We start from the raw sequence: 13,439 nt of genomic DNA, 5'->3' as shown, positions 1-13,439 counted from the left end.
CGGAGTCAACTCAAGTGTTGATACCCTGAGCTAATACTGCAGTGAAGACAAGCTCCTGATGACTGGCATGATGCCTTCTTTAAAGTCTCTGAATCTAGTCTCCTGCCTTGTTACACGCTGGCCATGTCACGGTAATTGTTTGGAGGCTTTGTGAATACGAGCATGACTGAGGAGTTGTTAGTCACTGGGTAGCAACACTGGCCTTTCCATACCAGTGCAAACCTCTAGTATAGACATGCCCCACTTGTTCAAGTCCTGGTTTACACCCTGGGGTCACTTGAACTAGTGCAAATCATGGTTCAATCAGTGCTGCATGGTCACACTGATGCAGCTGCCCATGGCTAATAACCTCAGTGTAGACAAGGCCTAAGATTCTGACCTATGGTAGATCTATTGGCTGGAGAGGTGATGTGACAGAAAAATATGATAATAAAACATATAAAGGCAGCAGATGTCCCAGCAATGTCTGAACTCGACCCTTCTCCCATTGAAAGCAATGGTAACACTCCCATGGACTTCAGCTGAAGCATTATCTGGCGCAATATGGGCTTATGTCCAATTAAAAAAAAGAGGAAAAATGGATCAGAATGAGTAATTTTAATGTATTTAAATTAAAGATTTTATTTTTCTAAAAAAATCCCCAAATAAAACCAAAACAAAACAGTGGTTTTTTGATCTAGATACAGCAGCACTGTGACATTATTAGACATTATGTACGAAGAATTCAAGCAGCCATAGAACACAAAAGCCATTATCTTCAGTAACAACCTCAAAATGAAACTAGTTTCATAAAACAATGTTAGAATCTCCTTGTAATAAAACAACAACAAAAAACCCTTTGGATACTAGGATGATTTTGTGTGTGTGTACAGTGCCAACAGCCACTAGTTCTTCTAATTGAGAACATTTGCTTTAATTTATTACAAAACTGATTTGTTCACTGAATTATGAAAGACAACTTTAACATTTCTTTAGAAGTGTCTGTTCCTCTTACAGAGACCTCAGTATTAGCAGTGCTTAAAACCATTTACTTCTGGATACGCTTTTCAAATTAGATCAGAAGAATACTGTGTGTGTGTTAATACCAAATGTGAATTTTAATTTTCAAAGCAGGTGAAAAGACTAGTCTTAATATGAAACTCTGCAGTTTTACAATTTAATCATTAGTCAGATATGGGCAGATACAAGATGGTTCATGAAATTTTTAGATCTATCTACATTGCTTGGAAATGCAAAATGAAGTTTTTACATCCTCCACCTTCAAAGTAAAGGCAAAAAGTTGAGTCTTTTAGACTAGTGTCCAGTATTTAAAAGTGCAATCAAAGGCGATTGCACTCAACACATACAATATAACTCACATGGACTGGTTAATAAACACACAGAACAGCTGTGGAATGACAAGAATGGACAATACATTTATAATCCAGGCACTATCTGACATGTTTCTTCTTTCCTGGTAGTGATGGATCCTTGGGGGCCATTTGATTTCCAGAAGGCCTGGGATTCCCTTTTGAAGTCCTTTGATCCTAGAAATGTGATAATCTCTTTAGTTTTCACAGATTGGCCAGTGAGTTTTCCCAATGTTTGTCCAACATACATCATTCTGATGTAACACAGCATTTCAATTATTCAGTATCTAGGAATTCTGTCACATGTGGAACAACTGTTCATCAGGCAAAGGGAGATTTTGAAGTTTAACTGGTGATTACTTTTTGTCCTCTCCTTCATAGATATTTGTTTTTAATATAAAAAGGGGAGGATCTTGAACGATCGCTAGTACTGATTAGCTCTGAAACAAGGAAATGAACACTTCAAAGTCTATACTGTTAGCTCTGCAGGAGGTCTCGCTGCTGAAGCAAAGTGCATAAAATCTCAGCATCTCAAAGGAACTAGGACAAATTATTCAAAAAACCATGAACCATTATTTACGTGAGTCGTCTCACTGAAGTTACATAGGTAAGAACTGCTGGATGAGGCTCAATTCATTCAAATAAAAACCAATTAATATTTATACTTCGCCTTTTTTTTTTTTTTTGTCTAGAGACTTCCAAGTGCTTTACAAAGGTGGCTAAGTTTTGTGACTCCTTTTATAAGCCCAGGGAAACAGAGATGCACATAGGTTAATTTAGTTGCCACAGGCAAATCAGAGAATCAATGGCCAAGCTAGAGATAGAATCCAGCACTCCTAACTCTAAATATAAACAAACAAACAAACAGGGGAAACCCAAGCTAGACACAAGGAGATCATCTTAAATCAAAAATCACCCTGCCACTGCCAATGTAAGTAATACACTGTCTCAGCGTATGGCTCTTCCCTCATAAAAAACATTTGATAGTATTCTGCATTAACAGACCCCAACATGGCAGCTGATATTTGTATTACTGCAGAGTAGAAGGGGCTATTAGTACAGAATGCTGTTGGGTGGCAGACTCCTTTCTTTTAAGCATCCTCTCACAGCACTGCATAAAAGCTATTAGTTGTTATCTCTAAAGGAGGTTGCGGTCCTCCTGAGACCTGGAAGCTGGGAATTTGGAATGAATAGGATTTAAGCCTGTTTGCTCGGCTTTACCCTAAGGACACTCATCGCTATCATTATTTTTTAAAGGTTATGTGGAGTTAGTGCCAGCTCTGGAAAAGGGTGTCCTCTGTTTAGCCACAGCTTCTCTTGCGCTTCCCTGCTAATGGTTCTCAGCCCAGCCTGAGACAGACCAGGACCACCTCCCAGGATGAGGGCAGGTCAATTTCTGCATCCATTCACCCCTTGGCCTCCCAGTTTTAACTGCCTTCAACTGTGCCAGTGATGTTTTGGTGAAATGGGCGCCTGTGCACTAGGCACTTATTAATGTTGCTATTTAAAGTAGCAGCCCAAGGCCCCAGTCAGGACCGGGTCCCATTGTGCTAGGTGCGATTCAAACACACAAGACGACATGATCCCTGCCTGGAAAAGCAGACTAGCCCCAAACATTCTTTCAAAGCAAAGAGAACTCCAACTTTCCCAGCGCTTTTTAGAGGATGCTCAGGAGCAGCTGATGAGCCATCTCATTTTGATCAATATATTTAACATGTGGGAAAGGGCCTTACAAACTTTGAACACCTAGAATTTGTGAACTTAAAGAAGAGAACCTTTCACATGTACACACCCACACACTAACCTCAAACTGTACTTTTGAGTTCACAGATACTGTATCTCCCTGTTTCTGCTTATTTTGTTTGTACTACAGAAGTTTGTTTATCTGAGGCTTCTCTACTGAAAAGGATAATAGCAACTGGCTTTGAAATGTGAGACTTGGGTGGAAAAAGTAAAGATGCCAGTTGGATCCAGCTTGGAAACATGAAAGTTGGCTTAACAAAAATAGTCCCTGCAGGATTTTGTGTGTTCTATTCTACGTATACTCTGAAGAGTAAAAAAACACATCTATATCCGGTAAGACACCAATCAATCAGCAAAGTTTGGCTACATGTTTCTTACAATGAAATTGGACATAGTTACCCAGGGAGGGGAATGATCACAAGTGACTTCAAATATTTCTTAAAGACATTCCAAATTTTCTGTGAAAAAGAGTGTCAATTGAACAAATTCCTCTTAATATCTATGTTAAGCAGATTTGATTCAGTACTGCAAGAACACTGTTCACTAACATTCATTTGAATTCCTTTTGGCTGCTTGGTTTGACCAGCTTTATGCGTTTTTTCCATTTGCATGAACAGGTTTTTGTTCACACATGTCTTTGGAATGGCTGTTTATGCAGAAACACCCTTGTTTTCACATGAACAAGGTTATATGTGCAGACTCAAAAAATATTTATTTGCTATTATTTTCATGTTTTAGAAGTTTCAATCATCCAAGCAGAAAGCAGAAAAAATGCCATGTGACTCCTTCACACACCACTCAAAGAATCACTGAACTGGGAAATTAATGAAGAATCCATAGACTGATGAATCATTTTCAGTCTATCTGGAGAAGACTTAAAAATAAATCCAGTTGCAGAATTCAGAAACAGTTTGTAAATGATTTCCAAACATTTAAAGAGCTCAATTTGCTCAACCGTCTACTCATACAAATAATTCAGCCAGCTCTAATCTTGTGCACTTCCCAAAAGGATCTTTGCTCTAACTGGAAAGATAATAGATGAAATGAATCTTGTGCTGGAAAACTATGAAATAACTATCTTCGTACTCTTTTGCCATGTGCAAACCCATCTCAAAGCTATTCATTATGATTCAGAGTACTAAACAGTCTCTTGCTAGCTGTATGCTCTCTCCAAAGTAGTATAAAGAAATTATAGGCCTGGTTTTCAGAGGTGCTGAACACCCACCGCTCCCATTGACTTCAGATTGAATTGTGAGTATTCACCACCTCTGAGAATCAGGCTCCATGTGTCTGGGGGAGTTAGGTTGTGCCACCAATAGTTCCACCCATAGCAATCTGTGTTCCAATTTTTACTGGATCACACACATGAATGTGAGCACAATGTGTTCTTAGCCTAGCCTCAAGTGGGATACATAACAAAAAGTACTGCTCAGTTTAACATAGCAGGCAAGCCCTGTTCAGGAGAATCCCAGGACTGGCAGTCAAGACTGGTATTGACTGGCAGTGTTGTGGCTACCTATGATGTTCCTTTTAGCCAGGGTTATCAAGTGGTCATTTAGCCTTAACAAACAGCCTTCAAGGGAGGGTTCACTGTAATTAGGTTTTTCATCTCTAATCTAAATGTGAAGCGTTAAAACAACAAAAAAAAAAGAGAACAGAGTTTTCATGGACCAAATGGTTAAAAATGTAGGGAATGAGCTCCTCATGCATACGCTCTGCATTCCCCCACATTTAATAATGAGTATTAATGTGTGACCCTTATTATGACTTTTATCCAACAGCCTCATCACACTTTACAAACATTCCTGATTTAAGCCTCACAACCCCACCCCACCCTGAGCCCGGGCGGCAGGCAAACATTATTATAGACATTATTCTAATGAGAGGTAGGTGCCTCTATAATGCCACAAAGTGAGGGAGTAGCAGAATTGAAAACACAACCTAGGATCATGCTCTCTCTACTACTCAGTGCTCCCTTTGCTTTGCATTTGTGCTTATGAATTAACCAGTTTGAGAGAGCACTGACATACTGTGCACGCAGATGAATCTGAGGGTTGTTCTGGCATGTGGACATCAGCCTCTCCCTTTGAAAAAATGTGTCCCATTAAGGATATTCTAGGCAAAGCAAGTAAAGTTCTACATACGAAGCTTCTCATACACATTGGTACTGAAACAGTGAGCCCTACATTAAGCCCCACAGAGACTGAGGTTCCCCTTAGAGCTGCACTTTGAATTGTCACCTACATTTCTTGAAACTGGGTGAAATCCACCCTGATGCAGAGGGCCGATGCAAGGCCATCCACAGACTACAAACTTTGCATTAAGGGCCTAACATAAAACCCACTACAGTCAGCACATAGATCCCTGCTGACAGTGGGCTTGCGTCAGAACATAAATGGAGAATTTCACCCACACAGTACTTCTCTCTTCTCATGTCTCACGCCTACTAGTGAGTTGGAACGATTCCAACTAAACTGGAGACATAATTAGTCCAAATTCTCAGCATTCACTTCTCCATATTCTTTCACCTCTTCTCAAACCTTCAGTGGCATCGCTGACACAGGTGAAACTGCGGGCACTCTGCCTGTTTGATCTTTGCATTGATAAAGTGAGGGGTAAACACCCTCTGCACCACCGCGTCTTCTCAGAACATCAGTCAGAAGGAAAAAGGAGACAAATTTTCATTGCTGTTTTGGATTGTTTACAATGCAGTCTTAGTTACGTGTATCTCTACAAGTGATCGCGAGAGCCCACAATCTTATTAGTTGCCCTACGGGGTGTCTTGGCTTCTTGGCATACTGTACTCCATGACAAACGCATGTCAGCCCAATACATACATATATAGCCCAAAAGCTCCATTCCTTTCTCCATCAGGTAATTTACAAAAACGCTGACCCTGGTCTGTCCCTTACTGACCTTAAGTTGTTCTAGAACTTACTTTATTTTGAGTCTTTATCATTCATGGTTTTGTCTGGAAAAAACCTCATACATTCTGTTGCTCTTTCTGTGTTGGCCACGGAAACAAGTTTCACACCAGCATAGGGGCTGACTGGGTGTTCTGGGGCTGGAGCATCCACAGGGAAAAAATGGTGGGTGGTGAGCATCTACCAGCAGGTCCCCATCAGTCCCTCCCCCGTGTCTGCCGCACACCGGCAGGCCCCACTGATCAGTGCCTCCACCATCCTTCCTGTGCCTCCTGCCCACCGCGATCAGCTATTTCGCAGTGTGCAGGAGGCTGGGGGGACAGGGAGGAGGAGTGAGGGCGTGGCACACTGGGGGGAAAGAGGCAGGAAAAGGCGAGGCGGGGGTAGAACAGGGACAGGGCTGGAAGGGACTTCAAGAAGTCATCTAGTTTATCCTCCCATACTGAGGCAGGATTAAATATATCTAGGCCACCCCTGACAGATGTTTGTCTCACCTGTTCTTAAAAGCCTCCAATGATGCGGATTCCAGAACCCCCTCTAAGTAACCTGTTCCTTGTGGTTAATTAAACATACATGTAGTTCTTGCTAAAATGACCCTAACCCAGTTTCCCTGGGCAGCACAGACATGGCCTAACCTTAGTGTAATCGTTTAATTCTTAGACATGACATGTCGGACATCAGTTGTCCCAAAAGTTTAGGAAAACTCAATCAATTCAGCAAGCGTTGTAAAAAAGCATGGTCAACCAAACTATTTTACAGCAAATGTTGAATTCAGCAGATTCTGTCTACATCAGTGGGGCAAGTGTTTCCCAACATAAGTTGAAATAGGTGAAGCTGTGTTTGGCACCTGATGTCCCACATGGCATATTTGAGAATAGATACACTTTTGTTAACTGGTTCATAGTGTGGATATTGAAGCTGACTGAGCCCATCTATACCAGTGGTACGTTTGTTTAAAACAATGCTATGGGGTACCTGAGATGAAGCATTGTGAAATCAAAAAAGGCAAACTATACTGTTTTACAATGGGCACTGAACTCAGCTAACTGTACTGGAACAGCTATTTCATCACTGGTTCAGGGGGCCAGAAAAGAAGCCATGCAGCCCAAGGGCTCTAGAACAGCTCACTTGAAAGTAGACATGGGCCGGAATGGATATAATGGATGTAGAAAAGTTGAGATCCAGAGCCGAACCTTCCTGGCTTGGTTCTGTCCCCTATAGCTTCCCTGGCCAGCACAGACAGGGCTATTGAGTCAATCTCCTGGTAGCTGTGTGACATAAGCAACTGCCATAAAAGCCTCTCACTTGTGGCCTGATCCTGTATCACTGAAATCAATGGGAGCTTTGCTGTTAATTTCTATGGGTGAAGGATTTCAGGTCTTTGAAGAACTAATGACAACTTGTCTTTCTTATCTCCCCTTGCTAACATTTGTTCTTTCTCTCATTAGCAATAGTAAAAAAAAGTTTGAAAAGGAGGAGGAGGTCTTAAAACAGGGTTTCATTAAAAACAATAAATATTGTGATGCTCTAACAACAAAAATAAGTGCAAATCTTAACAGTGCTGGTCCCATGACATTACGAACCTCAGACATAGCAAATAGTATTCTTAGATGCGGCAAAGTCTTGACTATGTATTATAGCATTTAATACAAGACTTTACAAACCAACAAAGAGAAAAAAATGTATGCAGTGTTGCTGTAAGCCAAATATACAGATGTAAAATAATTAAGAATAAACTGTGCCATAAAAATGCATGTCAGTAAAACCAACTTGATAAAGTGAAATATGAATAATTTTCTACACTTACTAAAAAGAATGATTTCTCATTTGAGGCTCTGGAAGTCTTGAGTCACATTTCTTTTAAAAAAAAGTCTTAAAACACATGGCTTTACAACTGCTGCTCAGAAAATATACACCCCAAAGTCTGACTTTCATTTAAATACAAATGTACAAAATGTAAACTGAGACAATAGAGAAATTTACAAAACTTTTCTTTAAAAATAATAAAGACAAAATTCAGTTCTAGTATGATGCTATTTAAATACGTGCAAGTAGTCATGTTCGTTGAATTTCTATTGCAATGTTCTAAATAGACAAATCTGATTCACACCATCTTGAGTGCCACCTCCAAAACAGACCTGAGTGGAAATTTCTTCATAAAAGGTGAGGCTCCACTGGAAGGAATGGATAGAATATCTCCACTGCTGGGAGATCATTTATTTTTTTAACTCAACGGTGGATGCGGTCTCATCCTTTGAAGCTCCATAGATTATAGTGGAAGGATGCAACACGTTGTTTCATGAAAGTTGAGTTCGAACTAGCTGCTTCCGGTGGAGTTTGAACTTACATGGTTTGAATTTATGTGGTGATTTAAACTCGCCTTTGAATTCGGTGAACTCTTTGAATTGTTTTGATGCTGGAGAAAGGAGAAAACAATGATATTTATATCCCCATAACATCCTATACCTCCCATCTGCCTCGCATTTTGGTCATACCATATTATCCCACCTGCTTCTGGTCTTGTGACATTGTGAAGATTTACTGAAATCAAACTTATTTAGCGTGCTTGTCCTTATTTTCCATGGGCCAGAAGAACCATGGGAGCTCTCCAGAGCAACAGAGAAGAGGATACACATTAGAGGAGTCAATCCAGTACAGCACAAACAGTTCTGGCCTCCTAGGCTTTGCCTTCCTCAGAGCATACCTGCTAACATTTAGGGAGACATGCCTTGTAACTCCAGTGTAATATGCTGGGTTTGAAATGTTATGTGGAAAAATAGCCAATATTTTTCTAAAAAATAAGGCCTGTCACTCTTAAATAGAGATGGTGTGTAGGTATGTCAGAGCTAACACAGCAGTGAGTGTTAGGAATAGCACATGGAGACCCAGCATATACCAGTGCAAAGAGGACACTGTGCTGTGCATGCAACACAGTAAAATAAGAAAACTATGTCTCAGTTGTGAGCACCACTCATGCAGTAGGGAGGCCTGGTGGAGAGAGACAGAGGAGGTGCTTGTTTTGGGAGGGAGGCAGCAGGGTCTGGGTTCATTAGCATGACTAGTTCTCCCAGCCTGGCAGCCAGCATTGCTAATGCATCATTCTTAGCACGTGTTCTTTTCATGGACAGTCCCCAGTAGCCCTGGACACAAAGGAATCATTAAGGGTGGCAGAGCGACCCTTTGTTGGATAAAGGTGCTGAGCCAGGGGTTACTAAGAGCCTCTGAGGGTGGGACTGAGACCAGTGTCCAGAGTAGAAGTTGCCCTTGCAAAATTCCAGCCTAAATTACTTGCAGCCTGTTCAGGGGAACATGATAAATAACAGAGCTGATCAGGAAATGGGATTATTTTCTGCAGAAAATTCAGATTTTTCAGCAAAATATCAAAAACCGAAGTATTTCAGCCAAATCCCAAAATACTTTGATTTGGAAATGTTACTGTGCTGCCTCTTGTGGGGGTCGCATTTCAGATGCCTCATGCTCCCATTCTCTATGGGCCGGACTCCCTGGTCGGATAACATCTCCTATGTCTTGGGTATTCATTTATTTAATGAAAAATTGATGTTTTCCATGAAAAGCAGACAATTTTCTTTCTCACTCACAAAATCATGCAACTTACAAACTCAATTTTCCATTAAAAAAAAGAGCTTATATGGAACCATTTCAACCAGCCTTGATAAATATCAGACTAGTGATGGCCAGGTCTTGGAATGTTGAAAGTGCTGAATCAAATAAGAACTCCTAGGTGCAGACACTTATTTGAGCCACCTGAACATATGGAATCTGCAACACCAAGCAGAAAATTACAAGGAAACGGTGAGAACAACCCTGCCTGTAATTTCATGTCTCTCTTATGATGGACATATCATAAGGGTAGCATACATATCACACAGGAAAGTTCATTGGGACTCCGAGACACAGGCGCTGAATTTCCAAAATGCTGGTGGGTGCTCAACTCCCGGCTCTGCCCCAAGCCCCACCCCAGCTCCGCCCTTCCCACCCACTTCCGACCCCTCCCCTGAGTGCGCCGTGTCCTCGCTCCTCCCACCCACCGTGAAACAGCTAATTGCAGTGGGCGGGAGGAGATGATCAGCAGGACCCGCTGGTGGGCAGGAGGGATGGAGGAAGGGTTGATAGGGGGCTGCCAGTGGATGCGCAGCACCCATCATTTTTTCCCCATGGGTGCTTCAGCCCTGGAGCACCCATGGAGTCAGCACCTATGCTCAGTGAGGCTGTGTGTGTTACATTTCAGGTCTCACCTGACGTTTAAATATTCTATGTAGTAATCCTTTCTTGGGTGGCTCTGGGGGGTAGCTTTTGTTTAGGTCCGGTGAAATAGTACCATTTGGTCCAAACACATTTAGCTCTTTAAAACACTCTGTTTCTATCATCTGGTAAAACACAGAAAGAATAAAAAGAGATGATGCATTATTACTATTATTTATTAATATTACAAGAGACTCCAGATGCCCCAATCAGGATCAGGGGCCCCATTATACTAAGTGTTGTACAAACAAGAAATAAAAGACAGTTCCTTCCCTAAAGAGCTTACAGACTAAAGAGGGACAAGATGTGACAGGAGGGTGTAGGACACAACAAGGGTCAATTAGCAACAGGACATGTTTCTGGCTATTATTGTTAGGCAGTTTACTGTGGATGTAGTAGCAGAGATGGGTCTGAAGATGTACAGTCTTCTGATGGCTTTTTAAATTGAACTGAATAACTCTCAGGCCCTAGAGTGGGAAAATCAGAGTTAACGTCCCAACCTAAACACCATATTCAGTTTCACTGGGAGCTTCCGTAACGAAGCAGTTCTGATCGCTGATGCTGTCAGCCCAAGGCGACCTGACCTTAGCCACCTCGAGGAAGAGTCACTGTTCAAAACAGCAAGGCAGTTCAGTCAGTTTTCCCAGCATCTTCATCACTTCCTATGAGGTGCTGTCAGCACGCCAAGGAATCAATACAGTTTAAAAAGCATCTTTTGCCATCAAGGGTTTGAATGGGGAAAGTATATTGTGTTAGAACAATAGCCGAGCCCCTACCTGTACTGGCAATATAACCTAACAGATGGCTTCAATCTCTAATGTATATGATTCTGCACTATTCTAGTAAAAGCAGCAAAGAATCCTGTGGCACCTTATAGACTAACAGACGTTTTGAAAGCTCATGCATGAAAGCTCATGCTCCAAAACGTCTGTTAGTCTATAAGGTGCCTCAGGATTCTTTGCTGTTTTTACAGATCCAGACTAACACGGCTACCCCTCTGATGCTATTCTAGTAAGTCTTATTAAGGGAATGCCCCATTAAATTTTGCATTGTTTTTCTTTTCTATGTTGAAGAATATAAAATACGGATTGGCCTAAACCCAAAAGTCCAGTTATCAGCCCCCCTAAACCATGGGGAAGTTTATACTTGGATCTGAACTTTACTGCTGGCTCTGTTTCTACAGCAGGCAGAACAAATCCTCCAATCAAAAACCCTGGCACTTCAGAAAAGTTCAGATCCAGATTCAAATGCCACAGCTGGGGCCCATCAGATACAAAATAATAAATGAGAGGAGCGTCACAAACAGAATGCCACATTAAGGCAGCAATCCATTCCGCGGAAGTTGTTTAGAGCCATTATCAGAACATCTCTATGGAGACCAGCAGGAGGAAGCATAGGAGGACCCATGTCAATTTACACAAATATGCAGAATCAGCAGAAACAGTCACCTGAACCTGACATCTGTGGTACTTTATAGATCTTGAAAGAGTGCATTTGTAACTTATGAATGCATTAGAGTCTGGCACGTTACCCAGTGGGTATATATTACTGGAAGCGTACAATTGCTCTTAAGCAGCCTGGGTTAGAGATTGCATTGGGGTGATATGATCATGATGTACCCTTACCTCATTCTGCCATGGAATAGATACGGATCCTGTGGAAAACTTGGAATAGAAATCATCATCTGTTTGGTCCAGATTAACCCCTTTCACTGTGGAGAATTGCTCGATGTCCAACACATCCTTGCAGTACACTGCTCTGGGCTGTCTCAGCATAAAAAGCAGGAGAGAAAATGTCTTTGAGTCTGGACACGTGACTTGATTCTCACACTCATTCAAGTGAGAATGTCTGACCACAAGTGACTAGCCACATCCTGCCTTCCTATACTTGCTCTGCCCATGTGTTTATCGTTGAAGACTGACTTGCTTTAAGCATTTAAAGCTTTCACTTTGAAGTCCTTACAGCATCAGCAGACCCACAGTGGGTTTTAGTCATCCATGTAGCACATGGCTGAGAGGTGAGGTGACAAGGACAGAAAAAATAAGATAAGGTAAAAAGAGGATAAAAAATAGAAGCACTGCTTTCTTTTAGAGAGGGACAAACACACAAGCCATTCAAAGACTAGAAAAACTGTACAAAATGCACACCTGGGATGGCTCTGTCTGCCCCAAATGGAAATGTCATTCTGCTCAGCCAGCTGTGGTGTTTGCAAGCTTGAAACTTTAAAGGAATTTGTACTAAATGCTAAAGAACACAGAAAAGGTTTGGCGTTTTTCCGTTGTTTGTGTTAATAGCTCAGCTCTTTCTCAGCCATTGGAAACTCTCTAGAGCCATTTCTATTAACTGCTACAATTTTCACTTCTGTATTTCTACAGATACAAAGTCAAATACCTTTAACTATTTTAATATAGTTCTTAGCTCTCTGGAATGACTGCTATGTCACTTTGAAGAGATATTTTCCTCAGCTAACAGACCAATAGTCAGCCATATTGAACATAAAACAGAAATACTCCCTAGTGGTTACTTAACATGGACTCAAAGTTACCCTTTAACACAGGCATTACCAAGATGCAGCTTGCAGGACTAATATAGCCCACAGAATTCTACAATATGATCCACTTCCATGTTAAGGAAGATCGTGTAAGTGTGACTTGCAAAGCCTAGAGATCCCAGCATGCAATGAGTTATCTAGAACTGAGCAGTCTGGCCAAATTAATCAAAATTAAGTGCTACATGCTAGAATCTATATTCTCTGTGTGCTGTGCCTTCTTATTAATGAGGACTGCTATAGTCTATTTAATTCTCTGTGAAGATAGTGGGGTCCAGTGGCAGACTGGGAGACATGGTTTCGCTTCCCACCACCATTCCTGTCTGTGTGACTTTGAACAAGTCAATTAACCTCTCTGTGCTTCAGTTACCCTCTTTGTCAAATGGCTATAGCAATACTCTACCTCTCTTTGTATAGTGCTTTGAGATCTATGAATGAAGAGAGTTCTGTGAATGCTGAATTATCTAGATTAGGTGCAGCTCTTGAGTTACCAATAAATTGTCAGGCTGCCCTTAATGGGGCAAAACATTATGTGCCTCTACTTTAGCAAACACATGGATAATAGATGCCCTCTAGCCATTACATACCACAATTAAGCTTTTAGCAGGCTCT

General features: G+C 41.4%; 1 protein-coding gene across 4 annotated transcripts in view; it reads right to left on the bottom strand.

Annotated features, from left to right (window-relative positions):
• Window positions 1-620: 620 nt before the first annotated feature.
• The window catches only part of GRK5 (G protein-coupled receptor kinase 5), a 232,529-nt gene continuing 219,710 nt past the window's right edge, over window positions 621-13,439 (bottom strand). For 3 of the 4 annotated variants that reach the window (XM_030570336.1, XM_030570337.1, XM_030570338.1), the window contains 3 exons: window positions 11,905-12,042; window positions 10,273-10,404; window positions 2,021-8,432 (listed from right to left, as the gene is read on the bottom strand). In XM_030570336.1, the coding sequence (XP_030426196.1) occupies window positions 8,334-8,432; window positions 10,273-10,404; window positions 11,905-12,042 (369 nt within the window). In that variant the 3' untranslated portion in view covers window positions 2,021-8,333. Of the gene's footprint in view, window positions 1,527-2,020; window positions 8,433-10,272; window positions 10,405-11,904; window positions 12,043-13,439 lie in introns of those variants that run through there. The other variant, XM_030570339.1, reaches the window with a different exon arrangement.

The sequence above is a fragment of the Gopherus evgoodei genome, chromosome 7 (genome assembly GCF_007399415.2).
Source record: "Gopherus evgoodei ecotype Sinaloan lineage chromosome 7, rGopEvg1_v1.p, whole genome shotgun sequence".
Classification (NCBI taxonomy): Eukaryota; Metazoa; Chordata; order Testudines; family Testudinidae; genus Gopherus; species Gopherus evgoodei.
The sequence above is the reverse complement of the archived record's forward strand: the minus strand, read 5'-3'. Positions and strand labels throughout refer to the sequence as shown.